We start from the raw sequence: 19,347 nt of genomic DNA on the forward strand, positions 1-19,347 counted from the left end.
ACCCCTGGAGGAAGAACTTAGGGCTGGCTTATGCCAGGTGGGCAGAGCCAGGATACAAGAGACTTGACAGTACCTTCATGTGAATTAGAAACAGCCCCATCCCCTCGAGGGCCACAGTCCCCATGGGCATAAGGTTGCATTAACACAGGGTGAATTTCAGTCCTTGCCCACCTCCTCCAAGGGCCTTTGTGCAGTACACAACCTTCACCACTGTAAATGACAGGCTGATACCTCTTCATGAATTTCTGTATTTCACACGTCAGTGTAACACAGTGGAGGTCACATAAAGATACTCAGTGAATCATGAGTGACTGAATTCTTTCTCGTTTTTCATCTCCTAATGTGATGAAGACACTATTTGTCAGCCTATGGTATAGGATATAAATTATGGCACACTTTTTTTTGAGCATATACTATATGTCAGCACGAGTCTAGGCACTGGGGATATGACTACAAAAAACTGACAAAAATCCCTGTGTTGACGGGTCTTACATTCTAGTGGAGGAGATGAGTAATCAATGAGCTAAATCAACATAAGTATGGCAGAGAAGAGAAAAATAAAGCATGGAACGGGGTACAAAGTTTTAGTGAGCTCCAGAAATGCTGACTAGACCGGCCACGGCAGCCTTCACAGAGAGGTTGATGTTTGAGAAAAGAGCTGAATGAAGTGAAAGAGGTACCGTGGTAGACAGAATAGTGGCCCCCAAGATGTCCACATCATAATCCTTGGAACCTGTGATGCCACCTCAGGGCAAAAGCAACTTTGCAGATAGGATTAAATTAAGAATTTTGTATTTGGGAGATTATCCTGGCTTATCCTGGTGGGCCTAGATAATCACAAGAATCCTTCTCAGAGGGAAGCAGGAGGCCAGAGAAAGAGATTTGAGGATGCTTCAGTGCTGGCTTTGAAGATGGAGGAAGGGGCCACAAGCCCAGAAATGTCAGGGGCCTCTAGAAAGTGGGAAAGAGGAGGAAACAGATACTCCTCTAGGGGCTCAGGAAGAAACACAGCCCTGACCACACCTTGATTTTAGCCCAGTGAGACCTGTTTGGGATGTCTGCCCCCCAGAACTGGAAGATAACAAATTTGTGTTGTTTTAAGCCACTGAGTTTGTTGTACCCTGTTGTTGCTGTATTATAGGAAACTAATACAGCAACTGTGTAAATATCTGGGGAAAGAGCATTCCAGGCAGGGAAAGCAGGAGGTGCAAAGGTCCTGAGGTGGAATGTACCTGCTGTACTCCATGATGCCAGTATGAGTAGACTGGGCCAGAGTGAGTCAAGGGGACTTGAGGTACAGGGGGCCAGGGGCTGGGGCAAGATTATGTAAAACATTGCAGGCCACACTGGTTTTACTCCAAATGCCAGGAGGCCCTACTGGAAGCTATCAAGCAGAGAATTGTTGTCATCCAGTTCATGTTTTAACAGGACCACTTTGGCTGCTGTGGGGGTGATATAGGGGGTATGGAATCAAGGGCAGAAGCTGGGAGACCAGTTAGGAGGCTTTTGCTATAATCCAGACAAAAGAGGTTGTTAGCTTGGACCAGGGTGGTGGCAGCTGGGAAAGGGTGACAGAGTGAGAAACAGTCGAATTCTGAATATATATTGAAGATGCAGCCCATACACCAGATAAAGGATAAATGTAATACATGTTAAGTTTAACTGGAAGAGATCCTGAATACAGTTTTCAGTAGTTAAAAATTTAATGTGGAAAGGTGGCACACACAGAAGGCCAGAAGTAGAATGGATAATAATCCAGTCTCCAAATAAAATGCACTAGGTTCAAATCCTGGCTCCTCCACTCGCCAGAAGTATGTCCTTGAGCAACTTTTTTGGGCCTTAGTTTCCTGATCTGTAGCATGGGAGTATAATGGTACCTGCAGAGACTGTATGAACATTAAAGAGAAAAATGCTTTGTAAGACCTAGTGTCTAACCCATAGTAAGTACTCAAAAAATGTTCTCTCTCATCATCTAGAACTCACTGATTTTCAGAGATATGTTTCTATTTGTAAAATGCTTGAAGAATTTAATGTGGAGAAGTATTTGAAAACAAATGAAATCTCTCCCTTCCTGTGGGGCATGTTCACAGAATAGCTGGGATGCTAACACATTTCTCTTGGTCCCGTAATAGATTTCCCGTGCTCCATTATCAACTAGTTGCTGTATCTGTCAATCCTGGCTTTGAAAAAGGAGGCTGATCCTTCAGTCTTTTAAGGAAGAATGAGTATTACATGGCAACTGAATATTTATAACACACTATCCTCTTTTTAAAGCAGTTGTTTTACCCTCCCAACATCAAACCACGGAGCCCAAGGAAACCTCAGATGTTGGAGAATATCAAATACGGTCTCTTTTCCTCTTTTTCCTGGTAGATCTGACACACCTTTGAACCTTCAAAGGCCGCAGTAATCAGTGATGTAGGGAGACGTGCGACATTACGTGCATCATTGTGAAGACGAATTTCTTAATGTGAATGGCGTAGTGTGGAATAGCGGTTGGGGCTGAATTAAAATGTGAGGATCTGTAACTCAACAAAAAACACAGAACAAAGGGAGGAGAGAGACATGGAACAGGCTGATGAAAGACACATTGCAGATTCGGGACTTCACTGAAGAGAGCTAGATAAAAGGGAGATATTGCTTAAGTAGGCTCATGTAACCCTGGTATCTTAATTAAAATGTCTTTAACAAAAGAGGAAGAGGAATAGTACTGAAAGTTTGGGGGAGGTTCAATGAAAGAAAATAAATTTACAGAGGGGAAGAGAAGAGGATGATTTAGGTTAAATGTTGAGAATAACTCCTTAAGCAAAATAATCTTGAGTTTCAGTCATAAAGGATATTTGAAAATCAGTTGGACAAAGGAGGCAATCGACTTTGTGGCCAGAGTGGGAAACAGCTTTCTAATTTTAGAGTTTGCAGCCGTAACATCAAGAAGTAACAAAAAGAAAGAAAGTAGATAAAAACAGGAGGAACAAGGGTCTCAAAAACTGACTAAATCCAGAGAATGAGTCTTGGTGATATGTACTTTTCCCTTTTCTTACGTACAGGACACTGCCTTAAATGTCCTCCCTCCACTACTTTATCTGAGACAGGAACACGCTGTTCCCCCCTGCTATTGGGAACGTTTGATTAGGGGCCCTCCTTTCCCCGGATCACCATGAGATTCTGCCTGAGAAGCTGGTTTAAGAAAGTAAAGAAGCACTTGGTTTTGGACCTGATAAAGTCACACAGGGTTTTTCTCTGAGTCCATCCTAGAATAACCCAGAGGCATCCATCATCACCCAGTCTCTCGGGCACATGTGAAGCCAAACCTCATTTGGCTGTGGATGGTACAGCCAGCACGGTCTTCTGCCATTTAATGAGGCAGTTCAGCTGCAAGGGAGGGGAGAGCGATGTCCCGTCCAATCCGATGATTAAATGCATCAGGTGTTATGTAAAAATGAAAGAGTTTCCTCTTCTGTGAGGTTGCCTTACGGAATGGAAAACTCAAAAACTCCTTTGGAAAAAGAAGAAAAGAGATACTACCAGCTTGCCATCTGCTATTTGATGGCATTCATTAAACAAATAGATAGTTATTAAATAACCTTTATTATTAAAGTTTAAAAGTTAAAGCATGTATTTGCATACTAGTGCGACCTGGCAGAAGAAAACCAGAGTTAACAGAGACTGTCCAGTAACTACTATGTACCCTGAACTGGAGGATGACACGCATAGTATATAATAGGCGCCTGTTGTGGGGTGGTGTATGTGTGTGTTTCTGTGTGTTATCAGTCAGGTAGACAGGACTAGAGGTGAGTGAGAAGAGAAGAGCCAGGTTAGAGGAACACAGGACAATGAAGGTGTAAAGTCACCAGAGAGCCTGGCAAGTTTGGGCAAAAGCAGTATGGTTGGAGCTATAGGAGTTGCGGCCAGAGAGATGTGTTGGAACCACTTGGGGATGCTCAGCCATGGCAAGATTAAATCTATTTCCAGTGGTGATTGGGGGTTTGGCAACATGGGACGGGTCCTTTACAACGTTCATCAACTTTGACCTAGTAATCCCATTTTTGCTAGTCCATTCTAAGGAATCCTGTTTAGAGAAAAACAAACAAGTAAGCAAAGAAAACTTTACATACAATGATATTTTATTTGCATTTTAATAACAGAATTGGAAGAACCTAAACGTATGGGCATAACATCAGGGGAATGGTTAAATACGGGCTGATGCATCCACATGATGTATTGTGCAGCTACCAAACGATGTTTACAAAATTTGCAACATGGGCGAGAAGAAAACTTGCTATTTATCATTAGGTTCAAAACACAAGATACAAAATTATTCAGACCAATTTCAACTTGAGCAAAAAGTATATTAAAACCAGGAAGGAAGAAGTAATTTACTCAAAACCCTGTATCAGACCAACAGAAATACTATTCTATATAGTATATATTTAGAATAGTATTTCTGTTGGTCTGATACAGGGTTGTGAGTAAATGAATTCTTTTTTTTTGTACTGATTGTAAATAGAATAGGTTCATTATAGAAACTTCAGAAAATATATTAAAATACTATTTGCCCCCAAATTCTTATCTCAGTGTCTGCTTCTGGGAAGCCCAGACTAAGAGTGTTGAGGTCCTGGTTGTGATTCTACTATCCAGGGGGCTCCTATATAAAAAGGAACAATGAGTCATGAAGAACCTGCAGGTGAGCTACAGGAGAGTAGACAACATGTCAGGGAACATGGTTCTAGAGAAGGAAGGGATATATTCCAGGGAAAATCCCCTGGGTGGAATCTGTAGGAGTTGGCAACCACTTGGGAGTGCGGTATGGCGGAAACGAAGTAAACCATCCATAGGAAATAAGCGTCTAGCCCTTCAACAGCTGAGAAAAGGGAAGCCGGAAACCTTATGGGTTTGGGCAAGAGTGGGTGGAAGGACAGGACTCAATTTGGTTTAAGACATGTTGTGTTTGAGGTACCCACAGGATAGTCACTATCATTAATTGTGAAACTTGCACTGGAAAAGCATTTGACGAACACCCAATACGTACGCACTGAATTGCAAAGCATTGTTTTTCCACATGGGGGTTTTCTCACAGGCACTTTCTTTGAAGGCCAATCACACATTTATGAGCTCATGCCAACCAGAAAGCTTGGGATCTGGGCTACGTGCTCACGCATACTGAATATATACTGAGATGAATACAGCTGTTGAGGCCGGACTACATATGTGTGTTAGAAAAATAAGCCCATCTGTAACACTCTGCAAGATGCCTCCAGGTGTTCAGAAGTAGCTCTTTAACATGAATATTTTATCAATGCCAGGGCAGATAAAGGAAAGTTGTCTCCATTATATTCCCATCACCGTCTCACGTGGTTGAATGGACCTCTAACTAAAGAATGTAAATATGTTTAAAACATTTTTCACCTCTTTTGAAACCAGCAAGTTCTGATTTGTGTTGTTACTGCTTCTGCTAGATTCATGAAATATTTCGAAGGCAGTTCCGTCTTGGAAGTGTGATTTGGCAAATTTTCATCCAAAGCGTTTGCCTTTATTTATTTATTTTTCAGCTAGCAGTTCTAACATGGGGAAATTGATGTTTTAGAGTAAGTGGTAGAATATGTGTAGGCGGGGGGAGGGTGTTTTACTTGTGTTTTATTTTTAAGTCCAACTTTTCAAGTAAGGATAACAAATATCATGAAGGAAAGTTTATTTAAGAAAATGTGTTCTGCAGGGGTGGCCCCTGAGCTCTGACAGGGCAAGGTCAAAGACAAGGTCAGATCCCAGACTTTTGCTTAAAACCATTCAGGGGCTTCTCATGGTCCTCAGGATTCAGAACAGTCCCATGAGAATGGAAGAGGCCTGCCCTCTCCTCCCCTTCCAGCCTTTCCCAAAGCTTCTGGAGCCCTACCTTCTGCTTCAGCCCTTCTGGTCTTTGGCCATGTTCTGCCTCTGTGCCCTTTCACTTGCTGGTCCCTGGCCAGGAACTCTCTCTCCTCCTCGTATCCCTGGATGAACCCCGGTTGGCCTTCAGGTCTCAGCTCAGTTGTCATTTCTTCCAGAAAGCTATGGTCTTCTGCCGGGCAGTCCAAGGGGTGAATTTTCTAAAAAATTTCTGTAGACTCAGTGACTTCACAAAACACTGAAGGGCCAAAGAATCCAAACAGTGTGTGGTGATTGTCTTGTTACAGAGGCTGTTTTTGGCTTGAGGAGGAAATCAACATGGAATCATAGGCATTTTATTCATGTACTTATCAGACATAACTGTGGAGCAGATACCCTGAACCAGGCACTATGCTAAGCCCATTACCTGGATTATCCGAGTTCTACAACAACCCTATATTCATTTAATAATTTTTTTATCTAATAGTATTTTAAAAATACTTTTTGGACACCGGCTATGTTCCTGGCCTTGTACTGGGAACCAGGGTACACAGCGGCAAACCAGGAAGACGTGCTGCCTGGCCTCATGGAGCTGGTAGCCTGTGTGGAAGGCAGACATTGATAAACACTGAATGGATGTGTGATTAATCAGAAGCTGAATAAGAGCTCTGGATGTAACGGGCAGGCTTCAGGCAATCCCCCCCAGCAAAAGAGACTGAAGGAGTCTAGAAGGGGTGCTTGAGCTGGGAGTACACGGATGCATCCGGGGGGTCAGCCAGGCACAAGAAGGGAGGAATGATGAGGAGCAACAGTAGGTGGAAAGCCCTGAAGCCAGCATTTGCGACCTGAGGATGCCGAGGAGGCTTGTGCTGCAGAAGCACAGCCAGGAGGACAATAAGGGCGCCCGAAGTCGGAGCGCCATTGGGAGCCAAGCCTGCTGGCCCTCGCTGGCCTTGGTAACATTGGCGGCTTCATCCTCTCACAAGGGGAAGCAAATAACGGCATTAATGAGAGGAAGGAGAATGTTTTAAAACATCTGTTTGGCTGCTGGACAGAGAACTTCTGGAGTCATCACTCAAATTGCAAACTCCTCTGGTAAAACTTCCTTTTCTCTGTTGATTACTTTGGCCAAAGCCATTTCTTTTCCACCCTAAACATACTTAACAGAAATGACCGTCACACTTATTTTTATTGGGAATTTATTACTTCTTTGGTGCTAATCATTCAGATGCTCTGCTATGGACTGTCAGTCACTGGTGAGGTTTCTTGTTTTGGGATCAGACATCCCCAAAGCCCCTGATAGTGACTCATTACTGGAGAAATCATTTCTGATGTCACTGGTGGTCACTTCTGGAAAACCATGGTGCCTGGGGACTCTCGGGAACAGTGGTCTGCACCCATTTCTCCCAGCTATGTGCCAGCAGGCCTTGAAAAGCAGGTGTGGCATAATTTACAATAGCAGATTGGCTTCGCCGCACCCTAGGAGTCCACCAGCCATCATCTCCCCACCCCACCTTAGCTTTAAAATTAGCTCCACAATACACATTTCCATACTAATGGACAATTTCCATATCGCCCCATTTTATTGTCAGCATAACTCTGTCCTGTAAACCTGCGACAGATGACTCAGGTCAGCTGACGTTTGGCCTCCAGAATATTGGGAAAATAGATAGCTGGAAATGATGCAAACTTACTATATCGGCCCTCCGACTTCCTCAGTTTGCCACTGAAAGTTTGGTGTTTGTGGACTGTTTCTTCCTTTAAGTAGGCAAACTTCAGCCCCGGGAGGTAATAAAGCAAACTTTAAATCTCACCCCAGGTACAGCAACGCTGGCTGAATGGTGCATTTGATTGCATATGAAATGCGAACTGAGTAGCACAGAACCGTCCTCCCAGCACCTTTCAGCACATTGAGATCAGCTGCAAGAATGGGATAAATTGGAGATTGATTTCTGCTGCTCCATTCATTTGCAGAAATTTACAGACAATTAAACTGTCCCCCTGCAGTAAAGGTATAGCCGCTCCCTTTAGCCGGAGGCTGATTGACATTTGCTACGTATCCTCTGCGAAAGTTAGAGTCGTGATTCTCCAGTTATACTTGAGTAAGGAGCTCTCTCCACGCACAGCCCTGGGGAGGTGAGTAGCATCCTGCTTGGATCAGGGGGCACTGGGGTCACAGAGGCCTGTGTTCCCATCTCTCACTTAAGAGCTAAGTGACTTCGGATAAGTCTCTTATATCTTTGAACCTCAGGAACACAGGCATGGTGGTTCTACCTGTGAGTTGTTGGATGTATTAAATGAGATGTCACAGTGTGCCTAGCACAGTGCCTGGCACATAATAGCTACTCACTAAATAGCAGTGTTTCCTTTGGCAGACTCAGTGAGTCCAGGGCCACGATGCCAAGTATATTTTAGGATTAGAAAGGTAAAAAAGGAATAGGCTGTGACCTTCAGACTTGAGTCCAGAACCCAGGCTTCAAACTCATCAAAGGAATAATTCTCATGATCTTTCAACCAGACATGGAATTCAAACTCAAAGCATCATACCTTTGCACGAAACCGGTAAAGGCTCCCCGCTGCCTGGGAAGCACATCAGACCTTCCCAACATGATCTACAAGACTGTCCACAGTCAGGCCAGGCTGAAAAGTCTCAGGTGGCACTGCCCTCCCTGCACTGCTTGCTTCAGCCAGAGGGATGCTGCCAGCATCTACGATGCTTTTCCCTGTTAAAATAACTTCTCTTAGCACATAATTTTGCCCAAAAGTTACAAAGTTGGAGAGAGAACAAAGGCAGTGGCTTGTGGCTTCTTTATAAAATTGTTGCTCTTTTTCTCTCGCATTTATTACCTAATGCAGAGACATGAGCTAGGGCGGGCACATATGAGTTCTCTGGCCACTTCCTGCCCCTTTGGGTGTTGGCTCATGAGGGCCCTCTGCCAGGTAGCAAGACAGGTCCGAGCTGCTGTCTGGCCTTGGGTTCACTGTGAAGAGAGCAGGGCTATTCCTCTCAAATCTCACTACTTTCTTGGAGTGGCTCTTGGAAGACTTTTCAGCCCTCAGCTGGACGTGGAGGGAGGCAGCAGTGACGGCCAAAACATGGAGAGCGGTCCCAGCTGTAGAACACCAGTCCGGGCCCAAACCTTTCTGTTCCCCTTCACTTCTGGGACACCGGCCCAGTTCGTCTCTACCCTGGACAGCTCTTGCCTTGCCGGTGTCCTAGGTGGTTTCCCTGGGAACAAACCTTGCGACTCAGAGATCTTTGTGGAGAAGGGGAGGGGTGTCTGCATCCACAGAGAGATGAGGGCAGCAGGAGGCGGCAGTGGGAAGAGGTGAACGGAGGAGACACGGACTGCGATTACAGCAGGGCTGTTGGCCAGCCTGGGGCCAGTTGGGACTCTGGGTGCCCCCGAGCATGGTCGCACCTGGAGGCGGGGGCCGGCCTTACACACCCCTTACCACTAACTGTATCCCTTTCTGCTTCATGATCTTCAAATCAACTATGAAGTGGAGGCAGAGTCCATGAAAATACTGTGAAAGCATACTGTGATTCCCTTTTATGACATGTCTGGAGAAGGCAGATGTGTACAGACAGGAAGTAGACTGATGGTTGCCGGCGGCTGGAGCTTAGAACGGGAGTGAGCATATGGGCATGAGGTTTCTTTGGAGGCTGGTGGAAACGTTCTAAAATTAGTTTGTGATGATGATCACACAACTCTGTAAACTTCCTGATAATCGTTGCATTGCCCCCTTAAAATGGGTAAATGTAACGGTACTTAAACTGTACCTAGATAATACATTAAAAATACTGTGGGAAGGAAGGAGGATAGAGGGACTCCAACCAGGGAAAGTTGACCCCCAAGTCTCCTTTTCCCCAGATCGAAAGCTCAGATTTGCATTTCAGGAGGAATCTCAGTGCTCTGTGAAGACAGGGTTGGAAAAAAGAAACCCAACAGATAAACATTTCTTTACTTTAATCCTGAAAATCTGTTCGTCACACGGCAGCCAACATGAAATATGTGTGTGTAGATATATATGTAAATGTAAGTGGGTTCATGTCATTCTTCAGCTTAAAACCCACCCACAAAAAGAAACAAACAAAACACCTTCCCGTGACTCACATCTCACGCAGAGTAGAAGCCCAAGTGCTCTCTGCAGTCTATGTGGCTGGCCACGCAGGATCTGAATTCCCTTTACCAGCTCCCTGGACTGTCTCCCCCGCTCTTCCAGGCCAGGCCTCCCTGCAGCGCACACTTGCCAGGGTCTGTTCCTGCTGCTGCTGGTGCACCTTGTCCTGCCACAGGGTGCCTTCCTTGCTTCATCCTCCAAGGCCGCCTTCCCAGTGGGCCCGTCCCGGCCTCCCCTCCTCTGTGCACAGTGAGCCCTCCCTGCATATCTGTTCTCCTGGACCGTGTTCACTGTCTGTCTCCTCCATCTAGAATGTGAGCTGCATGAGGGCACTACACTCTCCCAGATGCCGAGAATTACTCCTGGCAGGAAGGAAGGGATCCACAGATAGTTTCTGAAGAAATGAATGAATGAAAATAAATCCACTCTTTCTCTCCTTGTCACGTTCTTCATCCTTTCTGCTTCCTCCTTCCCTTGGCCCCCATCCTCCCCTCCCACCCCAACCCCTCCCCTGTCCCTCACAGTTGCAGGGGCCTCCTCATTATTTCCAAGGTGCTCTTTGGGACTGTGTGATGTAGCATGAAACTTGCTTTTAATGCACTGCCAATTTCTCCTGAGATTGAGAATCAGGGAGGAAAACAAATGAGACTGTAAACCCCAACACCCTTCGACAGAAAGACACAGGCCCCAGTCAGCCCATGGGAGACGAGAGATATTTATGTAAGGGTGACAATTCCCTGTAGTAAAACGCTGCATGAGTGAGTCTGCCAGAGGACAGAGTTCTGCCCTTTGACTGAAGCAAGATTGGATGAGGCTCCCGCAAGCCTCCGGCTTTTCCAGGCTCAAAGACGTGGATGGATCATTGGTCACCGACTGAAGGCGCATGGCTAGTCGTGCACTTGCCTCTGCGTGCCCCGTGTCTGCGTGTGTTCTTGTGGCTGAGGGAACTGTGTTGGTTTGCAGGGGAAGGTGTGTTATGTGTGTCCTTGGGTCTAGGCATGTGATGTGTGTCTGTTGCATGTGCATCTGTTAATGAGCGTGTGTGTGTCAGTGTATGTGTGTGACCCTATCAGATGGATTCTGAGTGTGTACACATGCACGAGTGCATGAGTGCTTGTGTTTGGTGAGAGAGAACTTTGATGTAAGTGTGCATGTGTCTAGTAGTCTAGAAATCTGGAGGTGGCTGCCTGTCTGCAAGTGTCTGTTTAAGATCTGGCGTCAGGCCACCCACAGCTGAATTACTCACTCCTAAAAGGCACCGAGTGGCTTGTCTTCATTTCCTCCAATCCGCTGTCCTGGTATGAATAAGACCATCCTTCGCTTTTGTGCAGTTCTTTGGAGGGTGCAGACCACCTTCAAGTGCCATTTCTCATTTCATTCCGATAACCAAGAGCACAGGAGAGTTATCGTCATTTACAAACGGGAAATTCCCCTTAAAGCCCTCCCTGTCCTCTCTGGGGCTGGTCGTGCCGTTGATCTGCTCCCTTCCCACCGCCTTCAGCCATCCGTCTCCCTCTGGGGTCACCTCCGTTCTGTGTCTTCATTCACCCAACTCTATGGCTGCCTGCCTCTGACCCCTGCCTTGCAGCCCAGCACCCTTCCTGGTCTCCCCTTGAGCTGACAAACTTCCAACTTCTTCCAGCTTCTTTCCTTCCTCACCAAAGCCCTCACTTCTCATTGGTTCCTCTGACCCTGGACCCTAACACAGTCTTAAAGTTGTCTTCCTAAAGTCCTCAGTTACCTGTTCATCGTCAGCCCGACAGCCTCCTCATAGTGTTCAGCCTGTTGGAGGGGACGCCTGAGTTGTGTGATATGGCCGTGCACTCTCTCCGTTTTGAAATCCTCATCTCTTTGTCCTTTTGGTTTTCCTCCTTTTGCCACCTAACCTTTCTTTGGCCTTTGCTGGCCTTTTAGAAACTCATCGGATGATTGAGTTCCTCCCTTTTCCCTCCACATAACCTGGATGGTGTCAGCTCCTCCTTCACGTCTAGCTGCTCTTGTACGTGAGTGACACTTCTTGTCCCCATTCATCTCTCCCTCCCAAATGCAGCTACTTATACACCCTCTAGAAAACTATGTTGGCTGCCCTCAAAGTCACAACACCCATCATCTGTGCCCAGAACTGCCTTTTTCCTATTTACCCACTATCTTGTGTCAGCTGAAAAAAAAGATGCACAACTTAAAAGTTGAAAGTTATGTTTTATATGGTGAACATTCTTAGGATTTCAAGCCCAGAGACAGCATCTCAGATATAGGCTGAGAAAACTGTTCAGAAGAGGAAGTGGGGGAAGCCAGGATATAGAGGAGGTTTTTCAACAACACCAGGTAGTTGGAACAAAAGGTTACTGTTAATAAAAGAAAACTAGATATCTCAAGTTAAGGAATTTATCGCTTTTCTGTGTATGGGAAGATGCAAGAGTCTGGGTTCATTGAAATCATTCCTTTGATATGCACCTCAGCTATCTGGGGCCAGCATCCTGTGTTTTCTCATCCTGAGTTTCCTTGGGCTGCACCGTCCAGGCAGCTATAACGTGCTGGCTAGATCCTTTATTTACTGATATAGCAGGCAGTGTTTTACTTCTCACTTGGTAATGGCAACACCAGAAGACAGGGAGTCCTAACACAGCCTCTCTTAGCCTGATGCTCTGTTCTTTCCCGCACCTCTGTCTCTTCTTCTGTAAACATCTCTTGAATTAGTCACATACTTTTAAACCTCACTGCTTCCATCTTGTCTTTCTTTGAGGTCACGGCCACATCCTGTTGCATTCAAAGGCTTCACATTATAGATTGACAGATACAAACAAACACACACATGCCTAGATGTGCATATGGTATTTGTCAATCAAATTAGATGCTATGGCTCCTCCATGGCCCCAGTCACAGAAAAGCACTTGGCTTCAGAGCACACAGACAGACTTATTACCACAGACCTGACCAAAGGTAGACATCTGTCCACAAACACATAGTTAATAGAGACACACATAAATCACAAAGACAGAAGTGGAGCCGCAGACATAGAATCATGGTCATGGACCAATTTTTTGTTGAGGTCCCTGCCATTGTAACACAAAAAAAGTTGAGTTGGAAGAAAAAGGATGCCCCAGTCCTGCCCACCATGGTGGGCTCAGAGAGTCCTGTGCACACGGAGGCCTCTCTACAATTGGTCACTCTACCTCCACCCCCTCCTTTCCAGATGCTGTTTCCTATCCTGAGACTCAGAGCCTCCTGCTTCTCTTCGAAGGTACTTTAGAGCCAGGGAGTTTACACAGGTGTCCTTATTACCAAGCTGCTGGGCTATGAGGGGGAAGGAAATGGATTGGCAGTGTGGGGCTTCAGTAGCTGGTAAGCTGGGAGGACGCCAGAGGTAGAAATGGGGACTCAGGAACCTTACCTCTCTGGTCACCTGTCACCCATTCATAGGCTTGCAAACACAAATAAGTTCTGTACTGCAAACAATGGAATGTTTGTTACTGACAGTGAGTATGCTTTTCATTACTTTACATACATTTTCACACATACCGTCATAATGAATGGAAACCTACTTTTGCTCTTATTATAGAATAGAATCACCAGTCCCTTACATTTGCATAGGACTTTAAATGTTTTCAAAGTGCTTTCCTAGACTTTCCTTCATACAAGCTTCAAGATTTTTTTTATTGTAAATAAGATTCGTATATTGCACGTATTTTGCATGTTTTCTGTTCTTTTCATATTCCCTAATAAGCCTCTTTACAGATGTTATACATCAGTGTTTTATGGGTGTAATCCACTCTGTTTTTCATTGTCTTCTCACTGTCCCATTCTCTCTTTCTTTCTCTGCTGTTTTCTACATGGTTGGGGTTGGGTTATTTATTTATTTATTTGGTTGGTGTGTTGGTTGGTTGTTTTTTTTTTAATTTATTTTATTTATTTATTTTTGGCTACGTTACGTCTCCGTTGCTGTGCAGACTTTCTCTAGTTGCGGCGAGCGGGGGCTACTCTTCGTTGCGGTCCACGGGCTTCTCATTGTGGTGGCTTCTCTTGTTGTGGAGCACGGGCTCTAGGCACACGGGCTTCAGTAGTTGTGGCGCACAGGCTTAGTTGCTCTGTGGCATGTGGGATCTTCCCGGACCAGGGCTCGAACCCATGTCTCTTGCATTGGCAGGCAGATTCTTAACCACTGTGCCACTAGGGAAGTCCCCAAGCAGTCTTTTATTTGGACTTATTCATTGAGGTTTTGAATATTATTATTCTATGTTCAGTATAGTTTATATAAAGTAGAGGGCAGCCAATATGGTATTCCGTATTTTCCTACACATATCATCTTACATATTCTCTCAGCTAATTAGGTGAATTGCAGCAATTTATATAACCTCTAAGAGCTTAACATTTCTCATTGGTTAAGGACGGCTAGGATGTACTTGAGAAGTTTATCGCAAATATTAGCAAAGACACATGTAAAGTGCATAGCACATGGCCCAACACATGTTTAATAAATTGTTGTTATTATAATAGTTTGTGGTTGTGATTGTGGAAGCAGTCAAATGATGATCATAGTGGTTAGAACGTGGTCTTTACAACTGCCTTATTGGTGACCGCCTAAGAGTGTCTCCTGCTGATGGACCCAAATTTAACCTTCTCCTGCAATTGAACATTCAGGTGGTTTGCCATTTTTGCTCTTTATAAATAGTGTCTCACTAAACATCTTCCTGCTTTCAGTTTTTTCCTCTTTTGAATTTAGCATTTGGATGTATTCCTAGGAGTGAGATTACAGAGTGAAGGGGTATGTACACTTGTAAGGTTCTTGAGAAATAAATACTGCCTGATTACTTTCCACAAGAATAACATCAGTTTACAATCTGACCAAAATCAAGAGAAAGACTATATACATTTTCATAGCCTTCTCTGGTCTTGTTTCCTACTTGACTTTTCTTATATAGAGTTTCCTTTAAAATTATTATATATTGGGACTTCCCTGGTGGTCCAGTCGTTAAGACTCTGCGCTCCCAGTGCAGGGGATCTGGGTTCGATCCCAGGTCAGGGAACTAAATCCCGCATGCTGCAGCTAAAGATGCCTCATGCCACAACTAAAGATCCCATGTGCCACAACTAAGACCTGCTGCAGCCAAATAAATAGATATTTTTTAAAATAATAAAAATAAAACTATCATATACGTATAAAGCCATATCACTATCATATAACATATATACATGTACATGCATACACTTTTATGGAGCATGGGTCAGTGATGGTGTTTAAATATAACCTGCCACATGATTTTCATAGGAACTTATTGTCCAGAGTTCGAGATGCTTGCTTTTGGTGGTACCTCAGGTAATCTTAGTGTGTGGTATTGAATATGATTGGTTTATATATTGAAAGTGATATCCCATTTTTAATTCTCTTTAAGTCCTCTGATTGGGTCAAGGAGAAAGTCTCAGTTCAGTGCTAACAGCCCTTTAACACCCCTCTGGCCTTTTCTTATCTCCCTTTCAAAAAGAGGAAACTTTCCACCCACCTAAGTCCAGCTCAAATTTAATAACATCATTGATCTCATTGTTTATTTTTATGTTTTCATACTTTTTATGAGAAACCATACTGGTACTATATTTAAAATAATGACACAAAGTTTCCCTTTTTGCATCCATTTATTCAATTAAAAAGGTGAATTACAGATGAGACAGAAATTCTCACGGTGTTGTTCCAATGATTGCAGTTTGGGACATACTGCGTGGGGAGTGAGTTCCAGTAGTGGACCCACTAATAATAGCAAACAGACTTTGACAGAACATTGACTAAGAGTCTCCATAATGCCTGACATTATGGAACATTATGTTTGGAATGCTGTGATTACCCCTCATCCCTATTCATTTGTGATTGTGAGGACCTTGCATTTGGCCGTGAGGAGAGTCACACTTGTACCCAGCGAGTTCTGTGGGTTAGTGACCAGCCAAGTAATCTCCTCACTTGACAGATTAAGAGTGGGAATACACAAGCATGGAAGGATGTATAAATCAAGAGTGACACTGTGAATAGAATGATTCAGAAGATGGGATTAAACAGCTTAATGATAGTCATTGTGAATCACAATGTCAGCTTTAGTATAATTCTAATGATGTACTTGCTAACGCTAATGAGGTTTGATAGAATAAAATTAACAATGTCCAAACAGCTGTATGCTTTCACAACAAAGGAGCCATATCTCAGAGCAGACTGATACATCTTCTCCGTGGGGGATTTTAGTCAATTGATTTGTTTTTTCTCTTTTAGGATATATTTAAATTTGAAAGAACTTCTCCTGTCCCAAGACAAAAGAGGTCCATTGTGGTATCTCCCATTTTAATTCCAGAGAATCAGAGACAACCTTTCCCAAGAGATGTTGGCAAGGTAAGTCAGACAAAAGAAAACCGCTAAAGCATGCTTTTATTGTGAGATGAGCATACAGGAGACAAGCTGACTCCGACTGGCTTGGCGACCAGCAGGAATTGGCCTCAGGTCCTCTGTGGTAAGAGGCCAAACTTTTTTGCCAAGAAAAGAATGTCAAAGGTCATGAAAAAGGGAATTTACAAAAAACAAAAACAAAAAAACACAACAACACCTTTGTCATGATTTTGAGATCTACATGGTAGATAATGATGTAAGAGTTGTGACATGAGGATGTCTCTGGTTAAGAAATAGACTCACCGCTTTTGTAGATGATGCCCAGGCCATCAGCCAGTTAAGTCCCCTTAGTATACCAGGATGATGTATGTGTCCTTTTATTTACATCCTAGTTTTCAAATGTGTAGGTCCAGGAGCACCACTGGGTCAGCTCTCTAAAAGCAAAAGTAGATCAAAGGAACTAAACCATACTAACCAGATCCAGAAAGCACTGTCACGTGAATCAGAGAAACAACTTTTCCAGGAAGAAATAGTCACTGTTAAATAGGCAGAAATACTGATGTTGCCTGGTCAGCACATCCTCTCCCCATAGGAAAGCCAACATGGAGAATTGAATTTTCACCAGTTCATATTTTTCAATGATCTCGGAATTTGAGCAATGGTGGTTAGTTGAGTGGATGATCTGAATGGCTGGTGCTATTGGATTGTTTATCTATTCGTTGAATCAATGAGGAGCACCTGTTATATGCCAGACTGCAAGACTGAGATCGGTTTAGTGGAGGTGTGAACAAGCATCCAAGCCCCTATGGTTATAGAGCTTGTGTTCTAGTGGGGAGATAGATTTTTTTCAATGAGTAAATACATGAGAAAACTCCAGAGGATAACAAATGCTGTGAGTAACAGACACGGGGTGATGTGAAGAAGAGTAAATGGCAGGACCAGGGTGAAGAGGGAGGAGGGAATCTCGGCACAAATGACCGGGAGCAGCTGGGTCGTGTCCCTGACGTTTGAGTGGGGGCGGGAAGAATGAGAAAGGGATAGCCAAGGGGAGGTCGGGAAAACCATATTCTTGGCAGAGGCAACTGCGTGTGCAAAAGCCTGGAGGTGCGAAAGAATGAGGTGGATTTGACTAGCAAAATGCCTGGTTGGCTGCAACGTAGTGAACAAGGAAAAGAGCGATAAGAGTTGAAGTCAGAGAAGTTGGCCTGTCATGTGGGTCTTGGAGACCATAGTGATGAATAGGATTTTCATCGTGCATGCAGCCAGAAACCACTGGAAAGTCTCCCAGGTGTGTGTGTGTGTCTGGACCTTTTGAAAGGTCCCTCTGGCTGCCTTGTAGGGAACGATCTGTGGGAGCAGAGTGGTAGGGAGGAATGGACACACAGAAACAGCCAAGAAGGAAGGTTTTATAGTGACCCGGGCAAGAGGTTAGTGTGAAATCTATTTCTATTGGAAATTAGAAGTATTCATAATCTGATATCCTGATAATAACCATATTTATGATTTTAAACTATCAGTGTACCAAAGATGCAAAATCTTGCCAGGTTTCCAGGATATGATACAAAGGGAAGCAGAGCTCTTCTGAGAGGACAGTGGTACAGCTGACGTGCCCTGACCCTTTGGACAGCCCTAGCCTCCGTCATCGCCTTTGTGTAGGTTTCCCTGAAGCCAAGGATAGCACTCGCCAAGGGGCCAGAGTCCTCAAGTCTGCAAGACTCTGCCCCCAGACAGTTTGAGACACAAGTTGCACCCTTGTTCTGCAGGTCTCCTTCGTGTACGCTTGGTGTTTTCAGCCCTCACTGTGCATCAGAATCACCTGGGGCAGTTAAAATACAGATGCCAGTCTCCACCCTCAGAAATTGACTCAGTTGGTCAGGGGGTGAAGACCAAGCACCAGCATTTTTTAAGAGATCCCAGGTGATTCTGATGCACACTCAGGTTTAAGGAGGTCTGAGCTAAAATACTTTATCCTCCCCTGCCTACCACTAAACCATAGTACTTTCAGTATTAGAATTTCAGTTCTATTAATTAGTTTACAACAAGGGTGAATTATCACATCTCACTTGCCTGGAAATTTGGTTGTCCTGGTGTAATTATTATGAGCACCACCTTTCCCCTTAAACTTGTCCAGCTTTGGACAGTAAGTTATGTAGTCATCCTAAAGCTTCCTCAGCCCCATACATTTGTCCCCCCTCAGTATATTTAGAGAGTTTTCACAAGGCTCTTTCCTTGAGATACATAATGGATCAATAAGTATGCAGCTAACTAAGGACATTCTTCTGCATGGTTTCTTACTTGTTACAGCCTCAGAACACAATTTGTTTTTCAAGCTGAAGACTTCTCTCTCCTTAGCCCCTATGTACTGCCCACCTGGGTTCAACCCTGGGTTTCAACCTGGGTTCTCTACAAACAACAGCTTTTCTAAGTGCAGTAGTGTACTAACATCATAATGGTGTGAAAGCCTCCCAAACCTCCCGGTGGCTTTTACAGAATAACAGCACTGCCTTGCAAGAATTATGTGTTTGTCCATGCTTCTTAGGCCTTTGAAGGAACATATTTCCCTCTTTGTCTCTGCTTGTTTTTATTCATTCCCCTTATTCGTCTCTTTATATCTTATATCATATCCTAATCAACTCTGCCTGTAGCTGACAAGCAAGGCTCTGTCGAGCTGGGAGAAGATATAGGAGTCTTCACTGAGTGCTGGGGAGGCTGGGAGAAGGGAAAAGAGACCCAGGAGGCAGGGCTTTGGTCTCCACACGTCACCACTCCCATCCACCCAAACTCTACGAGTCAGGCAGCTCTAATCTTATAAATAGTACATATCAGATTTCAGTGTAGAATGTCATTTGAAGAAGAGATTCTGTGGGCATAAAGACAGTTGTCTTACTTTGGGTTCCCTGAGACAAGAATTCAAATGTAGGTAATTTCTATACCAGTAATACTGGTAAGGGAGTGAAGGAGTGACGCAGGAAAGGGGAAGCAGCCAGTTGAGAGGCCTG

General features: G+C 44.3%; 1 protein-coding gene across 2 annotated transcripts in view; it reads left to right on the forward strand.

Moving 5' to 3' along the window:
* Nucleotides 1-19,347, forward strand: part of CDH13 (cadherin 13) — a 1,030,265-nt gene that overhangs the window by 449,625 nt on the left and 561,293 nt on the right. For both annotated transcript variants that reach the window (XM_032613947.1, XM_032613948.1), the window contains exon 4: nucleotides 16,238-16,354. In XM_032613947.1, coding sequence (XP_032469838.1) covers nucleotides 16,238-16,354 — 117 coding nt within the window. The remainder of the gene's footprint in view (nucleotides 1-16,237; nucleotides 16,355-19,347) is intronic.

Source organism: Phocoena sinus, chromosome 19, assembly GCF_008692025.1.
Source record: "Phocoena sinus isolate mPhoSin1 chromosome 19, mPhoSin1.pri, whole genome shotgun sequence".
Taxonomy (NCBI): domain Eukaryota; kingdom Metazoa; phylum Chordata; class Mammalia; order Artiodactyla; family Phocoenidae; genus Phocoena; species Phocoena sinus.